The sequence below is a fragment of the Pelecanus crispus genome, chromosome 3, assembly GCF_030463565.1.
Source record: "Pelecanus crispus isolate bPelCri1 chromosome 3, bPelCri1.pri, whole genome shotgun sequence".
Taxonomy (NCBI): Eukaryota; Metazoa; Chordata; class Aves; order Pelecaniformes; family Pelecanidae; genus Pelecanus; species Pelecanus crispus.
Genome location: NC_134645.1, coordinates 54,334,264 through 54,354,329, shown reverse-complemented (window position 1 = coordinate 54,354,329; position 20,066 = coordinate 54,334,264). Strand labels below are relative to the sequence as shown.

The following is a 20,066-nucleotide window of genomic DNA, read 5'->3' as shown; positions in this document are numbered from 1 at the left end:
ACCTTTATTGCGTTTGTAACCACTTATTTTGAATGCAGGAGGAGTTGTAAAGCTGGATTTTATTATTATTTTTTTAATTAAAGAATTGCTGAAGCATCGCCTTTTTCCCTTTTCACCCACAAAACAGAAGTCTCTTGAGTTATATCCCTGGTAGTGGTGACCGTCTAAAGAGATAAGAGTTTATACTATTAGGTAATATTATAAAAAAGAAAAAAATAAAGTCATCACAGGAAAAAAAAATCCTCGTAGCAAGTTACTGATTTAATTACATAATTAAATGCTAAAGGCTGACTAATAGAAACTACACTTCAGGAAATTCAAAAGGCAGCAGTGTTGAAGGTAACAGACGTTATTTCTTGAATTACCCTTGACTGCAGGCTGACTCCTTTTAAGCCTGTTTATGGGTTTTGTATTCCAGAGTTTCTAGAGTATAATCTTTGAAATCTTCCCTGCATACATATTTTCTTTAAGTAAAAACTGTTCAATTCATATTGACAGCCGCTAAGAATACAGTGTAGGCACAATTAGCTTAGTTATGTATGGGAATGTGAATTTTACAAGAGGAGTATGTTTTCCTTAAGTTTTATATAAGATTTGACAAACATTCTTATTTGAAGTAATTTATTGCAAAAGTCTTCTTATGTAGCAGTCTGAGGAACACTTACTTTCAAGAGCAGAGTGATTTTATCTTGAAGGACAGAAATGTTTAGGTGCCTAAGGGCCTTAAGAATTATTACAAAGCAATATTAGTCTTTCAGAAAATATTACTGATTTATATCTGATGCAGTGCATCTTTTAGATAGGTTTACTTCATACATACCTTTGCTTTTTTATTGGCTACATACTGAATATATCCAGTATATATTGGATATATTTCTGCATGTGCTAAATACAAAGTTGCAGCTTTGAGCAGATTTTAATACTATAAAGACACGTGTTTTCCTATGTAATGTGAAAAGTAGCTGAAGCCTTTGACTATGATTAACGTTGATATCCAAACTTGATTATATGTCATATTGTTTTGAGAGCAGTTAAATTGGTAAATAGTTAACTGGTTATTGAGCTAATTAGATATGGAAATAACTGACAATGTTATTAAAGAAGTATTTTGTTAAAGACACTGGAAGCTGTAGCCACGTTAGTAGAAACCAACTTGTATTATACTTTACTTTCCTTTTATTTGTTTTTCTGTCAGTTTCCCTGTAAGCAAAAAACCTTATGATCAAGAGGCAAGAGAATCTAGATTGTCTTGAAATTGGAGAAAAGTAGCACAAAGTGTAGTGGAAAAAGTATATGTCAAGGGAGTCTTGAATCATTGCCTGAACATCTGTGTGTAAACAAGTCTCTATTTTATAAATTAAAATTCTATGTCTATTGAATGGTAATTGACTCATCTTAATCTGTACCATGGTAGAAACTGTCTTTCTGCAAAATTACTCCTAAGCTTTTCTTAGGTGGGAAGCACAGAGTGAGTGTTAATTGTGTTATAAAAAGTTGAATAGGGTACAGCTCACAGCTGCTTGTACCTGGCATTTGAATAAAAGTTTTGAAAGGCTTAGTGGACAATTCATACTGTTTTGTTTTGAGGTATTGACAAAATTGACTGTAAACATCTATCTACATTTTACTTTGTCTAGCAAAGTAGTGAAAGAAGTGAGTGGTTTAAATAATGCAAATCCTACTGTAACCTAAAAGTTTTTCCCCACTTACTCAGCAGAAAAAGATGAGAGAGAAGTTACTGAACTAGGTGAGACTTTTAGCAGAGTATGGACATACTTAGGTACAGTGATATGATTTCTTAAAACTTTAATCTTCTCTTGCAGGGGTAATAGTGTTGAGCAGTATCTAATAACACTAAACCAAGGGAGTTGATTCTTGTGAGATTCCACAAATGATAGATTCAGTGATATTCTCCTATCTTCGTGATGTGCTGTGAAGGACAGCTAGTGGTTTTGCAGACTTTACCACTATTCTCATTTATCAGCACCACTAAACTCTTTCTGGATTCTAGATTTTTCTAGGCTATAACCTTAACCTACTGGGCTGCCCTTCACTGGATGGTTTTGTGTTTGGCATATGGCTGGCTTTTTTTGAACTTTCTTAAGAATTAATGTGATATTATAAGCTTGCTTACCAGAAATAATTTGTGTTCAGGGTTGCGTTTTGAGTGTGTTTGCTGAGTATCATGAAACCATGCTTGGATTTCTGTGTTGGAATGACTGTACTTACTTTGAGGCTGATGGGACTTTCCCTGTCCTGCATGAAGGTTGAGTCTACTTAAATGGGGGAATGGAGGCAGAACCCGTTGTTTCAGGGAGGAAAGCAGCAGCATGCCTGTGTGTTTTCCAAGTAGGTATCAGTTCTTGGTTCTCCATATTTTTTGGGGGGCTGCCAGCAGGCAGAATACAGGTTTACCATACTGGATATGGCTCCTTAGGGTCAGATTTAGCAATTTTATTGAGACTGATAGGAATGTTCTTCTGCATGGAGCAAAAGAGTAAGCAGAAAATAAGGTAGTACTATTGCTGAAACTAAATACTTAAATTACTGACTGAACATTAACATGATAGAGGTATTTGACTTTCTGCTACTTTATTGTTTTCCAGATAGAGACAAGTAATCTGTAGTGTTCCATTGCAGCAAGATAACTGGATTCCTTTTCAACTTGGAAAAGTCAGCTGTATGATAACAATCACAAACTATAATTCTAAGATGTCTCAGTGATTCACCATTTAAATTTGTTTTTAGATGGTGACAGTTTTCCACTTTTCTCAGATCTGCTGGCTCTGTGTTAGCCTTTGTCTTCCCTAGACTTGGATTAAAACAGATGTTACAATCACAGGCTGCCCTTTTGCTAGGTATGGCCTACAGTACAGTGTATTAAGGATATGAATGAAATTCAGGTAGCTGTGCCGATGTTAATGGGTATGCAGTGGGACTGTATCCTTACTTTACAGTTTATCCAGCTACAGTTGCAAGATTTTATTGTTGGTCTTTATACTTTTCATATATAGAGAGGGATTTACTGACAGACAGTTGCACATTTTTATTAGTCTTTTCTGAGAATAATTAGCAGCTTCCGTCTGCTAATTATTCACATTTTTCACATCTTTTTGGGCAGTAAATGGGGAATGTTTTGATAAATGTAGGACTCACTGAAATGCATGCATACTGTGAATATATCTTTAAAAAAAGGTGTTTAAAACTCATAACAACTCAGTTCTAAGTGTGTGTTGAGTTACCTGCATGAAAGGATGAAAACTTATTCAAATATTTGTTAAGGCCAAGTACACAAATCTGTTTTTCTGTTAAAGAAAACTTGTTACTCTTACAGTAGTAGAACACCTAACTTGGCAATGGCCAGTACTGAACTTGCCTGGAGACTGTTTAACTTAATAGAATCCGACATTCTGTGTAAATTATCTAATTTGATTGTTAAGTGGCACAAACTCGCTACAGAACACGCACAACACACGGTATTCATGCTTGCTTGACAAATTTGTTCATGTGAGTAATTCTTGAATGTAAATGAATATATTCCTACAAGACAACCAAAATCGTGTCCTCTAACCTTAATAGCCTGAAATGAAGAAAACTTTAGGATGGTTTTGGGTGTTGAAAATAAAATCTTGGAAAACAGTGACTTCATTCAGGCAATAGCTCGCATGTGCCTGACAATACAATAACTGGCAGCTGAAGTAACAGGAAGACTCCGGCTCTAGGAAAACAATGGGAATGTCAAATTCTTGGTTGGTTTTATTAGAAGATGTTATAGAATTATGTAGAAAACTTGGTGAGAATGGGTGGAATCAGTACAGGGAGGAGGTGTCTAGTTGGTATAAAAATGTCATGAATTTGCCACAGAGTTGCTGGGAAGCACCAGCATGTTTTCATGTGTGAAGAACTAATATTTCTGGGGAATGAACATATGCACAGTAGTGTAGAGAACAATCCCGAATAATTTACAGAGCAGTTACATTTTCATAGCAAGAGCTATGGGAGATTTTTTTCTTCTTGAGTCTTTGTAGGATCATGAATCTCTCTTCATGTTTCTGCTCCTTTTGTTTTGAACTAGGTCAGGTGGTTTGGTTTTTTTTTTTTTTTTTTGGTCCTCTTTCATGAACTTCTACCTTGTTTCATAAGTTATATTAATTTTCCTTGCTTTGACATACAGTTTCTCATAGTTCGCTGGGACATCTTCTCTAGCTGTCTTTTTCCATCTTGGTCCTTGCTGACCTCCTTCTGAATAGTAATGTGCTTTATAATTCATTATAATAAAAGGAGGGTTAATTTCCATGGTGCTTCATTTATCCTCTGCAAATACGATGAGATGCCGTGGAAGTGCACTAAACTGAGATTTGGTTTCTAGCAACATTTTACATATTTGCATGAAGGTAGTGTTTAACACTGGAGTTAAAATAGTGTTGCAAGTGAGGGACGTGAATAATTCAAGCAAGGAAGATAACGTGAGGCGCAAGAAAATCCATGACAGACTTCTCATGCTAGTAACTAATTAAGATCATTTAACATGCAGAAGGCCATCTGAAAGGGAAGAAAAAAATCCAACAGCAAAAATATTATAAAAAAATACTTCTTAAGAGTCAGGGTGATTGGTGAATTTGCGCTATTGACTTGCCTCAAGGTCACTGGAACAGGAACTCTGAACATAGTAGCTTTTGAAGAGATGTGGAGTGTGAAGAGTTGTGGAGAGTAGATACCGATGTTTTCCTCGGAATTGGCTAGAGGTTTTTGTAGGTAATTTGTAGATTTGACACGAGGAATGAGTGAAAATTAAAGGTTAGGATTAATTGGTATCTCAACTAGAATTCTTAAAATCCCTTTTGATTCCTGACAGAAGTAAAATGGCAATGTAGTTATGAACCAAGCTGTCATGGCTTTTATGCATAATTTTGCAAGTATGCTAGTGGTGTTTTTCCATGCACAAATGGAAGAAACTTCTCTTCAAAAGCAAAGAACAGCCTGTTAATTGAATGCCTTGATCTGGCATGTGGCCAGTGAGTGCATATAACCTAAATGTTTGGATATAATACTTATTATGTAAATTACGATAATAACTTTTTCTGTGGTTAGTAAGTCTGGTGCAGGTGTTACTTTTTCCCAATCTTTCCCTACTGTTCTGGCCATGTGTCGTGGCACAAGGTTGGTATGACTGTTTCCAGTGAGGATAACACTTCATAGAGGCAAAAGGAATTGGATGTTCTGGTGTGGGGTTATTTAATTATTTGGAGTTTTTTATGAAATTACTTTCTTTGAGTGTTGGTATTGTGGTGGTTTTCTTTGTTGGATGGGTTTTTTTTAATGCTGTTGATAGCAATTTCTCTTAAGAAAACTTCTTCTAGTTAAATAGCCACCAAAATCAGACCCCAGTGTTAGGAATGAAAAGCTGAAAACTGGTCTTTCTATTCTCCTGTCTTCTCTTCATATAGTCTGAATGTTGTATGTGTATCGTCTCTGCAGTCTGGAGCTCTAAGAACAGTTCCCAAAATCCTGTCTGCAGCGTGGACGTGGTCTCTTCGTTCTCAGTATTTTTTTCTCTTCTGGCTCCCACCTTCCTCCATGTCACAATGCTGGTTCCTTTTCTATCCGTAGGATCTTTAAAATCTGGATGACAGATCCTGACATCTGGGCCTAGATAAACTTTTTCTTTCTTTTTTTTCTTAGTAAGTGTGATCATGTACCTGAATTTATTGGTCCTTCGTGTTTCTGCTGTGGTGGTACTTGGAAGTGTAAGGAAAGAAGGGCTGACAGCACCTGGTCCATTCTGTGGGAAAGCTGCTGTTCACTTTAGCAATTGCATGTCTGTCTTGAATAAGAAAGAAGCAGTTTTTTGAAAGATGGGACCCCTAGCACATTAATACCAACCCTGTCACTGCTTGTGTACAGTTTGGAGTATTTTTATAAATGGTTATCTGGAATGTTTTGTTCTGCAGCCATACAGAAACGATTAATACTTCCCTGGCAATCAGGTGTTGCTAAAGGATTGGAGTGCCAAACCACATTTAGCCAACTGTCTGAACCCACCTGAGGTACCTGACTGATTTAATTGATCCACTGGATGGAATTACATGGGAGCCACTTAAGATGCAGTACTACTGATTTCAAATGCCCCACATATTTACAGCCATATGTATTCATGGGGATTTAATTTTTACATTGCTGGAGATCTTGGGGGGTATTTTGTTTTAACTAGCTTTCTGAACTGGCAAAACATATTGTAATACATAATTAGAAGAACTAAAAGCTAGTAGTTGAGAAAGAAATTTAAGATTTGGAATGAATTTTTATACAGAAAAGTATAGGTTGTTTTGTATTGACAATAAATGTTGTATTCGCTCTCCATCTAGTAAGTGAGCTTCAAATGACTGAGCAGTCTTCAAGGTGGCTTTGAAACAATCATTTATGTTTCAAGCTGACAACACTGGAATTGAATGTTCACTTAAATTTTGACTGATAAAAAGACCTAGAACTTAAGTCTGTTAACTCTCACTGGCTTGTAACAGCATTAATCAGAAAAGGTCTTAAGATAAACTGTGTTACAAGCCAAAATAAGTGATAAATTTTGTAGTTGTTAATGTGGTTTGAAATACCTAAGCTAAGCTAATCTGGAAATTAGTCAATATTTGGTGAGGAGACAGGGGTATTGCAAATGCCAGAATTAGTTTCTGCTGCCTGACTAGTGGAATTTTTCAGTATCCAGCCTTTTAAATGATAAGTTCAGTTTAGTTTGAAATGCATCTTTTTGGAATAATTAATTTGGTAGTAGCTTGACCAACCTGATCTCCTGTGACTTGGTGACCTGCCTGGTGGATGAAGGAAAGGCTGTGGATGTCATCTACCTGGACTTCAGCAAAGCCTTTGACACCGTCTCCCATAGCATTCTCCTTTGGAAGCTGACAGCTCATGGCTTGGATGGGTGTACTCTTTACTGGGTAAAAAACTGGTTGGGCGGCCAAACCCAGAGAGTTGTGGTGAATGGAGTTAAGTCCAGTGTTCCCCAGGGCTCTGTTTTGGGGCCAGTCTTGTTTAATATCTTTATCGATGATCTGGATGAGGGGATTGAGTGCACCCTCAGTAAGTTTGCAGATGACACCAAACTGGGTGGGAGTGTCGATCTGCTGGAGGGTAGGATGGCCCTGCAGAGTGACCTGGACAGGCTGGACCGACGGGCCAAGGCCAACTGTATGAGGTTCAACAAGGCCAAGTGCCGGGTCCTGCACTTGGGTCACAACAACCCCATGCAACGCTACAGGCTTGGGGAAGAGTGGCTGGAAAGCTGCCTGGCTGAAAAGGACCCGCAGGCATTGGTCGACAGCCGGCTGAACATGAGCCAGCAGTGTGCCCAGGTGGCCAAGAAGGCCAACAGCATCCTGGCTTGTCTCAGGAATAGTGTGGCCAGCGGGAGCAGGGAGGTGATTGTTCCCCTGTACTCGGCACTGGTGAGGCTGCACCTGGAATACTGTGTCCAGTTTTGGGCCCCTCACTACAAGAAAGACACTGAGGTGCTGGAGCGTGTTCAGAGAAGGGCAACAAGGCTGGTGAAGGGTCTGGAGCACAGGCCTTATGAGGAGCGGCTGAGGGAACTGGGGTTGTTTAGCCTGGAGAAGAGGAGGCTGAGGGGAGACCTTACCGCTCTCTACAACTACCTGAAAGGAGGTTGTAGTGAGGTGGGTGTTGGTCTCCTCTCCCAAGTAGTTAGTGATAGGACAAGAGGAAATGGGCTCAAGCTGCACCAGGGGAGGTTTAGGTTGGAAATTAGGAAAAATTTCTTCACGGAAAGGGTGGTCAAGCATTGGAACAGGCTGCCCAGAGAGGTGGTGGAGTCACCATCCCTGGAAGTGTTCAAAAAACAGGTAGACGTGGCACTCTGGGGCATGGTTTAGTGGACATGGTGGTGTTGGGTTGATGGTTGGACTGATGATCTTAGAGGTCCTTTCCAATCTTAATGATTCCTAGTTTTTATTTTCATTGAAAAATAATCCAGCCACCAAGCCAGGAAACATGAAATTGCTAGTCGACCCTTAATTGGTTTAGTGGTGGACTTGGTAATGTTAGGGTAATTGTTGGACTGGATGATCTTAAAGGTCTTTTCCAACATAAATGAGTCTATGAGTCTATGATTAACCTTCCTTTAAAAAAAAAAAAAAAAAACAACCACTTCTTCATTTCTAAGAAAAATCAGATACTTTGAATTTACCATGTCTTCTGTATACACCTGAGAGAGAAACACATTTCCTATTGATTATGTGTTTCAGTTCTCTTAAGGAAGTCTGATTCTATTTGGTTACTGCAGTCTTCAGACCTATTATTTGCAGTCTAATTGAATATGTGTTTCATGACTTATAGTAGAAGAATCTACCAAGTGGAATAAAGTGTAACCATTTCAAATGAATCATATTTGGCCTGTTACTTCTGTTCCTATGAAACCCACTTTTAACTGGCTGTTTTTGCAAGTTGGAATATTAAGTATAGTAAATCTGACTAGACAATGCTGTACCACCGGTCTTGCCAGATGCAAAAACTGGCAAGAATCTGGCATTTTGAGTATGCGTTTCAGATCCTGGCCTTTCACAGTAGTAGATACAGGATTTTTCAGGTGCGTCTATAATGCAGGTGGGCGAGCATTTGCAGGGGCACCACTGGGAGGGAATATTCGGGTTCCCCTGTCAGCAGCATCATGCTTTATGCCAGGCAGTAGTGGGTAGGAGTTCAAATACGCAGGTTACATTTGCTGATCTAACAGTTTATAGTGACTCTTAGGGAAGAAGCAACAGAAGGGATGTAAATGTTGCATGGGCAACAACAGCAAGCTGACAGGCAATGAGTTTTGCCTTACTGGCTGGTTAAGTAAGGCTCCTTTATTGCAAGAGGAGGGAAAGATAAAATCAAGTTGAACATTTAAAGGAAAAAAAATGAAGCAATTTTGAAGACCCTCAAAATGTCAAATAATTTGTCACACACATTCATCTGTTAGCTCATAAATGTCAGTTCTTGTAAAAAGCCTTTCCAGCTTTTCCTTGGATCTGAGTTTCCAGAACATTTCAGGGCCTGCAGCTGGGCTTCAGTTAAACCGATTTTTTTTCCCAGGTTTTTAAACAGACCTCTGAATCGGGCATCTCTTGTAATTTTTGCTGCTCTCCTGACCTTGAAAAAGGATCTGTGTTCCTGCAAGAGACATCTTGAAGGGTGGTTGGCAATCATGGGATCAACTAGGAAAGCATTTTATTTACTTCAGTTACCTGGCTTGAAAGCTAAGCCTTAGGAAAGAACTGTTTCAGCTTCCTTTGTTAGTGTACATTTCCTCACAGCTGAGTCGCTGAAAACGCAGGCTTGCTTTTAGGCATCTTTTTTCCCCTGCTGTTAGCTTGGAGGTGATTTTGTGATCATTTAGAGAAACAACCAACCAACCCTTGCCCCCATCCCATTTTGTTCTTGCTTCTTTAGAGTGTTGCAAGAGCAAGCTTTCAAACTGTCAATGGCAGACCATAGCTGTGGGTAACAATGTTTTATAGACTAGTCCATCTAATTTTGCAGTAGTTCTGCTTTTCCGGGCTCTTCAGAGCTGCTGCCAAACATCCTCTCCTGCCGTTTTAAGCTGTGAGCAGTGCATCTCTGAAACTGTGGGCTGCTTCTAGAGGCCCCATGAAATGTGTCACAAAGAACCAAGCTCATACATGTGATCTAGGTGCATGAAACTAAGTCTGCACTTCCAAGAGAACATATCTGTGGGGCCTCAAAAAAAAGGGGGGTGTGTGTCAAAATGGCTATTCTTGCCAAAATTATACTAACCACGTGGTTTCATAGTTACTTTCTTTATATGAATGTATTTTCAATATACAATGAAAAAATTACCGATATTCAGTAATTCTTCATTTTTAGCTGTGAAATCTATTACCAACATGGTATCATTAAATATGCAAACTACTGCGTTTTTGTTAATTTGAAGATGCAGTGAGCTTAGGTATTGATAATAACAGTAGTGGGAAAAGTGCCCAAAGAATGTGGTATTTAGTTCCAACTTAGTTAACCACTATCATGTATATATTAAATTAATTGTAAGATCATTTTCATTCCCTGATGAGCTGTGTTCTGGGTAATGTGCACTCCCATATTTACTTCTAAAAACCCTGATAAATGCAATCTGTTGGAATGTTTTTAAGACAATAGCTATTTAATGAATAGCTTGTGTGTACAGGAGAAAAGAATAAGCTTGATTGCTTACAATCTGACATTTGAAAAAGCATTTTTTAGATCTCTTGTATTTGCATATCTAATTGCTATGTAATCAAAACTAAGTGAACTGTAGCTACTTGAAACCAAAAAATGAAAGGCAATCATCTTTACAGGGGGAAATATCCCACTCATATGCAAGCCTGTCTGAATATTAGAATTATATTCTTCTTGTGTTTAATTATAGGTGTCTGACTGAGCAGTAAATTTATGCCTGTGTATTAAAGGAGTGAATGTGACCCTGAAACATCAGCTTTCCTTTGTTGAAGCAAAGCATTGGCATTGAGAGAACTGAACAGTGTTGTGTATTTTGGCGATAAGGGATTGTGCCAGAATAGCTGTTAATTACCTGCTTTGTTTGATATGGAAAGTAGTGGTTCCGCACTTTTCTTCCCACCAGTGACAGTACTCAATTAAAACTTGTATTAAACAGTGATAATGCCCTCGTTTATCTGGTAGGGAAGACGTGAGGTGAAGAAAATTAACAGGATTTTTTCAGCTGTTTGGAGGCGAGCTTTGTGGTTTTTTTTTTTTTTTGTGAACCTAGTGACAGTTAAGAAAAATGAGTTTTGTCTTTTTGGTGTGGTGGTGTGTGGTAGGTTTTTGGTGTGTGTGTTTTGGGTTTTTTTGGGTTTTTTTTAAATTCTTTGTAACGCTTAAATCTTGCATTTTACTCATAGTGGCTACAGTAGAAGTTAAAAAAAATTCCTTAACTGTAATGTGGAAGTTTTAAATTTGGAAGACACTTGCCTTGCCCTGTTCCATGTCATTTCTCTGTGTGAAGTGTCTGTTGCCATGTGTCCTTATTTCATTGTTTTTTGAAATTTTATTGCATTGCTTACATGTCAGAAAAAGAGGGTTGTTTTTAAATTAAATTTATTGCCTGAGCTTTTCTATTCCAAGTATTTGAAGCATGTTTTCTAATGTAGTTGGTTTTCTCAGCTTCTGAGCTTCTTTTGTTATTTTATAAAGAAATTTCCTCAAATTTGATTTTGCAAGATTTCATAATCGGGTTAATATTTTCCTCTTAGATTTCTTAAGTATGTGACAAAACCGAAAGCAGTATTTTGGGTGGGAACCTTTCAGTCTGAGATAGGATTCACTAAGCAGCAGCTGTTTTTTTCATATCTAAACAGAAAAAACAAGGAGGAGTAAGGCAAGGAAGTTAACGTAGAAGAAAGACTTGGTAATCTGTGTGGATCTTTGTTTGCTTCAGGTAGCAATGCTGAAGAATGTTATAAAATTGAAAATGTACAAAATACAGCAGTAGACAATAAGAAATGGTATAGAATTGTTACAGTAACACTTCAGTGCTTTTTATTTCATTCATCCAAAGAAATTAAGGAATGGTATGGTTGCTTTACTTACAAAGGTTGGAAGGTCTGTGTTCAGCAAGCTTGAACAGCTTTATTCTGGAGTGAAAGCTGAGTGGTTGATGCTAGACTAATTTGGCCAAAAATGTGAAAACAGTATGTGAAAAGGAGTAATTACTGTAACAGCTTTAAAGCGTGTACAAGAAACTCTTTTGAAGATCTTGGTGGATATGGCAATGCACGGTAATTCAACTAGAACTTAAGAGTTTCATCTGTTAGGTGAATAGAGGTCACATGTAGAAAGTAAGATTTGTTGCCTGCAATAATTAGGCACAATTAATAAAGTTTGCTCAGAAGGCATATTGCACATACTGAATGGTTAGCAGTAATGACTAGTCTAACGACAACAAAAATCATTGCAGATAAAACAATACCTTAAAAAGGCTTTTCAAGGTGTGGAAAACTTGGAAGATTTTCTTGTTTTGTTGAAAACTTAAACAGAGTGTCATTGTTAAAGAGCAGAAAGCTAGCTTTTATTTGGTAGTAGAACTTTGTAATCTCACAGGATGCAAGTAAACTGCAGTGAAAAGTCAGGTTTTAAAAAAAAAGTTTTAGTTGTGTGAATTTATCATGGTTTACAGAAAGAAAAATGTAGAAAGCCTTGCTTAGATGAGATCTCATAAATGGCATGATTTTGAAGTAGTCTGCTTTTCTTTTGAAGTAAATATTTTTTTCTGGGCATATTAAGTGATAAATTTCATTAAATTATTTAACTGCATATAATTAGCAATAAATCTTCAAGTGACCATTGATTAAATTTTCTTTAGGTAATTCATAAACTCAATAAAAGTAACTGTTCCTACTAACCACACAATTCCCCTTTCATACAAAGTAAACAGATAGGTATTAAATAAGAATGTGATAAGGTGTTTTATGATCTGGCATTTTGAAGTGGAATGATCTCTGTCCATTTCTTTAACTGTTTTTCAAATTTTCTGTCTTCTGCACTGTAAAAAGAAAGTGCAAGGTGAATTTGAGATGCATTTAGATTAGTAGAATTATTTTATGGTATAGCAGTGCTGCAATACAGTATTAGTATAACTGTGTTAGCTCATCCATGTAGGATTAGGTTCTGCAGTGATTAGATAGCTTCTTATGATCAGACATGCTTATTGAATAGTCATTTCACTTTATAGGTGGGTGTTGCAACCCACACTGTCCAGTCACAGATAGTTTTTCTAATACTGAAGCTAGTTTGTTGAGGCTTCCTTAAATGTTCATGTATTTAGCATAAAATCACTTCAGATAAAGTTGAGGACTGTGTTCTTCCAGAATGAATAGTCTCAAATGGACATATTGTACTCTTCATTCTCTGTAAAGCAAAGATAATGAGCCTATCAGATTTTTCTGCTTAAATTAAATTGTTCTGATTACATTTCATTGACTTTGGTCACTTGAAAATAATTTGCTAACATTTTTTGAGCATTTTCTTTATTATGTGTTTCAGATATTTGAGGAACTATTTCATGTGTTTTGGAGAAATTTCCTATTTCTATATACAAAATTTAAAAATAATGTTGTGATATTCAGTGTTGAATAGGTATTAATCTGCTGTATTGTCACATAATCTCTACATGCAGATCTTTTTGCAGAGAGGAAAATTTGTGTTGAAATTATTTACAGTGTTAAAATGTGGAAAACTAAAGGAACTTTTTCTCCTTTAGCAATTGCCTTTCCTAGGCCCTTTTTGTATGAGCAGGCTTTCCCTTTATGTTCTTTACTATTCTTCTAGGAATTGCAGTCACTTTTGGGGGGAATTTCAGTATATCTGATTGTGCCCTAGAGTGAGTTTGCTAAGCCTAAGACTGAATGGAAATTCTCTTTTCCAGTCTAACTTTTTCTTTTCAATTTGAAAAATGCCAGCTGGAATGAACAAATCCGGTAATTTTCTGCACTCACCCCATCGACAGTTTTTCCTGAATTTCATTTTTAAGTTGGACAAAAATGTTAAGTCATACACTTGTTCAAATAGCAGAAGCTCAGTATCTTAGTAACCTTTGAAAAGCCTCAAATTTCTTCTACTGAGAAGCTTTAGGACATGAAAAATCTAGAAGCTGAGAGTTGACTTTCAGCTCTCCAAACAGTCCCCCAGAAGAATACTATTTGTTAAGCATCCTGGTGACAGCTTTTATGTACCACGTGAGGAAAATTCAGACCCCTTATCTCCCCTCATAATCTGAGTTGATGGTACTTGTCATTTGAAATATATATATACACCTGCTAAACATGTTTTTTTCTCTCTGATGAAAACTACTGCTGAAAGCATGTCATAAAACTTGTTTTTATTGCAGATGTACACAATGAATCGTAATTTCCAGCAGGCTCAGATCCTGCCTATATAGGTTCAGCAACTAAAAGACTGAAAATGTGAACAATATTTTATTTATGGTTGGGACCTATAGAGCATGTCTCACATTTGTACTTCTACCTTTTAGCTGCATAACGATGCACTTGCATGCATCCAGTATTTGAAATATTCTCTTTACTGAGGTCATTCTGAGCACAGCTACATAAAGATTTTAAATTAGATAGTGGTGATACTGATATTCTTCATCCCCTTTCTCTGTTTTCTCAACCATTTGGACAGTCGAGAGGAGAATGTGATTATCTAAGGGGTAAAAATTCAAAATTTACTGTGAAAGAAAGTAAGGAGAATTTACCATTTAGCCCTTGGAATGTCTGTGCCTCAAAGCTACGAATTTTTTTAAACCAGATTTTGAGTGATTCAGAATTCACTTCAAGAAAATGTGAAGAATCCATCTAGAAACAAACTTTAATTCCATGTATTGGCAGAGTCAAGTTATGATGATGTTGGATACACTCTAAACCAATTAGTAATGATTACTGTCAGAGCGGTCCTTTTTCTGTTGAAAAGTAACGGCCTATGATATATTGGATGCCAGGTTAGATCATCCTGATGATTCCTTCTGGTCAAAGTATCTGCAATGGGAAAAAATGACATGGCGTTAAGGTTAGGTATAAAAAGAGGAATAACAGTAAGATGTACTGAATAAAATTTCAATATAGTCTAATGGAACTTTTAATAAATGACAAAAACTTTAATTCTCCCTATTTATATATTTTATGTGTATACTACTGAAGTATTTAATAATTTTACAATCAGGTTGAATTTAAGGGGCTTTTTCCCCAGTCCAGCTTTGTGTTATCATGGACTTCATACTTACGTTCCTATATGCTAAAATGAAAATAGTTTATTGGTGAGGATCAGCTAAAATTTTGGGGCTCCAGTATGGTTTGGCTACATGTAATCTCAGAGAACTCAAATTTTAATTGTGTAGGGTTTTTTTTGGTGGTGTTTTTTGGGTGGGGTTTTGGGGGGGTTTTTTTGGTATATTAAGTTCTATTGCTGTTGTCATACTGCGAATAGAGTATTTCTATAGTAGCCAATGCCTCATTAATCCTGAACTCAAGAAAAGTATTTGGAAAAAAGTTTTAATGATTAGAGTACTGGGCTTTTGTTGTGTGTCTTGTTACTGGCCTTATCTTAGAAAAACTTCTTAGTTGAAACAGGCTTAGCAGGATTTTTGGAGATTTTTGTTTGTTTGTTTTAAGGAAAAAAAGTAAAGTATGTTCATTTGTGTGACAAATTTGAGACTGTCTTCAAGGATTTTTAAAGAGAAAAAAGGAATTGAGGCATGATCACACTAATATGCAACAGGAAACAAAAACCTGCAGCAAGTTTGAGATGAACAAGCTCAGGCCTGAGCGATCAGGAGGAAAGAGAGAACAAGGTGTTAAGTCTCCACAAAATAGTGACAACAGTAGCAGAAGACATGTTTTTTTTCCTAAACATATTCATAAATGCTGATTTATCTGTGATTTTTACAAATATGTTTTCCATGATGGTAAACAGTTTCTTGCTTTCTGCAACTGAGAAGAGTAATTTGCGTATGTATCAAAATAGATATTTTACCACTTCTTTGAATTCCAGTCTGCTCACTTTGTCTTCATGCCAGCAGTTACAGTGGTTATAGTGTTAAGAACTACATAATTACTTGGAGGGGGGGTGAATATTAGGACGTACAGTACTTGCAGAACGCATGGATTTCAGTATCCTGGGATGACTTGGCTAACAGGACTGTGTATGGTTGTGTACATACCAAAAAAACCCATGCTCATCCCCTTACAGAAGGGAAACATTTGAAATGCACAAATGAAAAGCTCAGTATGGAGCTGCATACTAGTTATTTCTGTGCTTGGAGTTTCAGATATTATGTGCTTATTCAGAGTTAATTCAGCTGCTCTTCGGGTTCTCAGTGAATATATACAGTGCAAACTTTATTTCTTAGTTTAATTCTTTATTTTCTTAGTGCTTAAACTTATGTATGTATATTGAGAAAAACTGTTTGCATGCCTGTGGTTTTGACTCTTTGTGTGTGGCATTTCTATGTACTATTTGATTATCAGATTTAAGAGTTCATTTGTTGGTATCTTCAGAGTAAAGAATTCGAGTAACACCTCCTGTCTAAGATGGGGCAGTGTTCTAAAACTCTTAATAGGTAAGTTATCCTGCATGTTGTATTATGTTAGATAAAGCTGTTGAAACAGTTTATATACATTTAAGTGCCCAAATAAAAACATTGCACATCTTGCTTTGAGACACCTCATGTCTCAAAGATAACAGCTTTTTTTTTTTTAAGTGCTTTGTTCATCTGTTGATTTGTCTGTGTATTTTATCCTGTTGATCTGTTTTAACTTCTTCATGGAAGATGAGCTATGCCTACTTTTTACTTTGCACACACTGCAACTGCAATGTATCCCTTTCTTGCCTTGTGGAGCTTGAGTGCTGGTGTGTTAAATACTTGTATATTGTCTACTAAGTCAGCTTAGTTGTTAAAATTTTATTGCAGTTGGTTTCAGACTTTATTATCCCCATTACAAGAATGTGACATTTTACTTAGAAAAGTGGGATACATCTTATTAACCCTGCCTGCAGGGTAGGGGCTGGGGGTGGGACAGGGAGGGATAAGGAGGTTATGCTGTGTATGCTTGGCTGAGCACGACTTGCACTGCAAACTTTTATTTTACTCTTGTTGAGTATTGCTGTAGCTTGTTAAATAGTTAAAACATACTTTACTAACAGAGGGAAAGAAATCCTATCAGCAACTTCTTCTGATAATTTTTTCCTGACTTTTCTGAGCACTTTTTAGTGAAGGTGCCTTTTCCTGTGAGACCATATGGTTTTGCAGCAAGAACTTTGAGTATATGGTCTAGGCATTGTTTGTAAATTACAGTGGAAGGTAAATTTCTTTCAGATTACTGTGTGTTACTGTAGAGAATGGCATTGAAACTGGTAGTTGGGATACTTTGATTTAATTCTCAGCTCTTTTCAAAAGTCTTTCAGTCACCACTTCTGTTCCATAACATTTAAATAGGATTTAATGCTTTGTATGAAATAGTTGCATAGGTAGGAGGGGTATCAAGATAAATAGTTGCATGGGTACAATATGGTGCACAGTAAAAGGGGTATTAAAAACACTACTAAAAAAGTAAGATATTTTTGTCTCATGGGTATGTTTGGTAATCTTAAAGTGAATTCAACACACTATAAATATACTTTTCCTTAGGTGGGTGGTATAATGGGTATTGAAATAACCACAGATGTCCTTAAATCAGAATTTAATTCAAAGGGTCTTTACTTACATTTTCATCAAATTATGCAGGATTGAAGAGGCTCGCGTGCTCTTAAGCAGAGTAATGCCTGAGCTCTGTACGTTAATCATGTTAGTAGTCCTCAAAGGACAAAATCTTCTTGCTGTCACAAATTATTGAAGGTTTTCTGTGAGTGGTATGGTGCTATGTTTGGATTGATCTAATGGTCAGTTCCTACTAAAAGCCTTAGGACATATGTTCCCACTGTTTCATGTGCATCCTCAGGAGTCAATTGAGTTTGAGTTTCTTAACCTGGCCCCTGCACAATTGTCTAAGCAGGAGGGGCAGCTCAGGGGAAGTATCAGAGTCATGACCACTATTTTCAGTGATAGCTGGTTGTTAAATAAACTTAACTGGCAGAGTTAAACTTCACCTTCACATTCCATGATGTGAGATACATGAGTGTCTGCGTTAAGATGTTTTTACTTTAACTCCTAGTTTGCTATTTTGCCATTAATTTCACCCAGTAAAATAAGAAGTTTTTGATGAAAAGGATTCTTGTTCAACAGAAGGAAGAAAACAGTGTAATTTTGTGAATTCTTTTTCTTCATAGCTTTGAAACAAGAATCTTGTGTGTGATCCTGGAATCTTATGCTTTGTAGACCTCTAAGTTACTCTTCTGAACTAAATTTGATTTTCTTAACTTTAACTTATTTTCTGATACTTTATTTTCAGTTTTTTAAAGAAAGATGGCATTTTTCCTTTTTTTGTTTTTTGGTTTTTTTTTTGTTTGTTTGTTTGTTTTAAATTCCATTCTCTGCTTGTAGGTCATCTGTGGAAGGAAAAAATCCCACCGATTCCCACTGCCCCCGCCCCAAAAAAAACCCCACCAAAACAAAAACCCACAACCCCCCCAAAAAACCCAAACCCCCCCAAACAACAAAAAAACGAAACAAAACAACCCACCTCTGAAGTGCAGCACTGCAGCATTAAATTCAGTGCCAGTACTGTTGGAATCAGTGCCTGCTGCTTGTTGCGGCTGGAGAAGTAACATTATAATTGTTGGTAGTACAGAGAGCTACGCTGAGGAATAGACCTAGGGCAAAGATTGTGCAGAATTCACATCTTGTGCAGAATTCACATCATCTGAGTAAGTTGCTTAAGCCAGTGCTGTCCCTGAAAGAAATACTTATTAAACTGTACCTTGTGTCACCACGTGTTCCTATCTGAGTATATCAAAATAAAATACTCTTTTGTTAGAGAAGGGTGTTGAGGCTGTCTGTGCTGGTTTAGCATTTCAGCAAGACTGCATTCCAGGTATGTAATAATGAGGAACTTCAGCCAGTTCACTGATCTGACTTAACTTAAAACATTGACTACAACCCTGTACTGGTTCAGCATAGTTTATCTGTGATTTTAAGACAACATAACTTCTCATAATAGTGTTTTAAGTATGTATTTTAATGTACTTAGGATATATTTCTCTTATTTTTAGGCATCCTGCTTTTGTTTTTCTTGATGAGTGCATGTTTTTCATAAACATTTTTAACTTCCCTGTTTACAAAAAAAATTGGGCTTTCCTCTTTCATATATAGTAATTACATAGTTGAAGTGTGGATGGAAGGAATAGAGGAGGGGCTTTAAACCATTCTTGAATGGATTACATGGTACCATCCCATCTCACTTAAAATTGATGAGGTATTATGGTTGCCCCAACAGTAATGGGTATTAGTTAAAATAAACTATCATCTTTGCTCATAAGCTAGCCTCTTTGCTCATTTGCATCTGATATGAATTTGACTTTTAATTTTCTTTTTTTTTTTAATTAGCCTCATGCTACCAGATGAAATGCACTATTTTTTAGAAAAAACATTGCAGCAGCTTTTATGTTTTGATAACTGCATCACTATAGCATACATACAAACTGTCTTACAGGCATGTTAGTAGTGGAAGAGAAAGTCATGTTTGGCTCCCTTTTATAGCTAGCCAGCTCATGGTTTTTTTCACTCTTTCTCATTTGCAAGGAACTTCTAAAAATTGTTTTTCTACATACTTTGCTATTTTGAAACATAAAGAGGCCCTGAAAAGGACTTGAGCTTTTTTATTCTGATTGTTTTTTATCTTAAAATTTTAAAATACAACCTTGATCAAATTTCTAACACACTTTTTTTTTTAGCATGTATAATGTTAATTCATAAAACTCTGCAGATCACCAGTAGTGATAGTGCAGGAATACTTAACTCTGGAAAGGGATTCTGTGTTATTCGGCACTCCAATGAAGGAGAACTTGAAGGAGGTGGGCGTGAGGGGAAGAAAACTGAAGTTTGTTCTTTCTTCTGTGATTTAGCTTCTGTTGATTCTTGCATTGTCTTCCCTTAACTAGTTTGTCTTATATTATGGCTTCTTGGGATTTCAATCTCAAGTGTAAACAAGAAGGAATAAATTGAGTCCATCACAGGATAAAATAAAAACCCTAATTCCAACTCTTTGTGCCTCTCTTAAACATCTTAAAGAAGCAAAATAGGGCACAAGCCCAATTTTTTTTTGCTTTTCAGGTCTCCTTTAAGAGCAGAGACAACCATGATCCAGCAGTTTTGGAGGTAGAGGCAAGTAAATGTTTTACTACTTGTAAACATTTGAATAAGTTTTGGCAAATCACCTATAATTTGAGGAGGCCCTGGCTGAAAAAGAATCTCAACCCCCCCTTCCCTAAATGGTGAATTTGCTTTGTACGCTTGATGTGAGGAAAAATATATTTACGCTTTTATTGATTATTGACAGGCTTCACATCAGTTACATGCTGTTGCAGTACCTAATTGGTGTAAAAATATA

The 20,066-nt window shown here is 36.7% G+C and overlaps 1 protein-coding gene across 10 annotated transcripts in view; it reads left to right on the top strand.

The window, feature by feature from the left end:
- Window positions 1-20,066, top strand: part of QKI (QKI, KH domain containing RNA binding) — a 164,270-nt gene that overhangs the window by 72,183 nt on the left and 72,021 nt on the right. For 5 of the 10 annotated variants that reach the window (XM_075706712.1, XM_075706715.1, XM_075706709.1 and 2 more), the window contains exon 4: window positions 19,790-19,840. The exons of 4 other annotated variants lie outside the window; for them this stretch is intronic. In XM_075706712.1, the coding sequence (XP_075562827.1) occupies window positions 19,790-19,840 (51 nt within the window). The remainder of the gene's footprint in view (window positions 1-19,789; window positions 19,841-20,066) is intronic. One more of the 10 variants, XM_075706710.1, reaches the window with a different exon arrangement.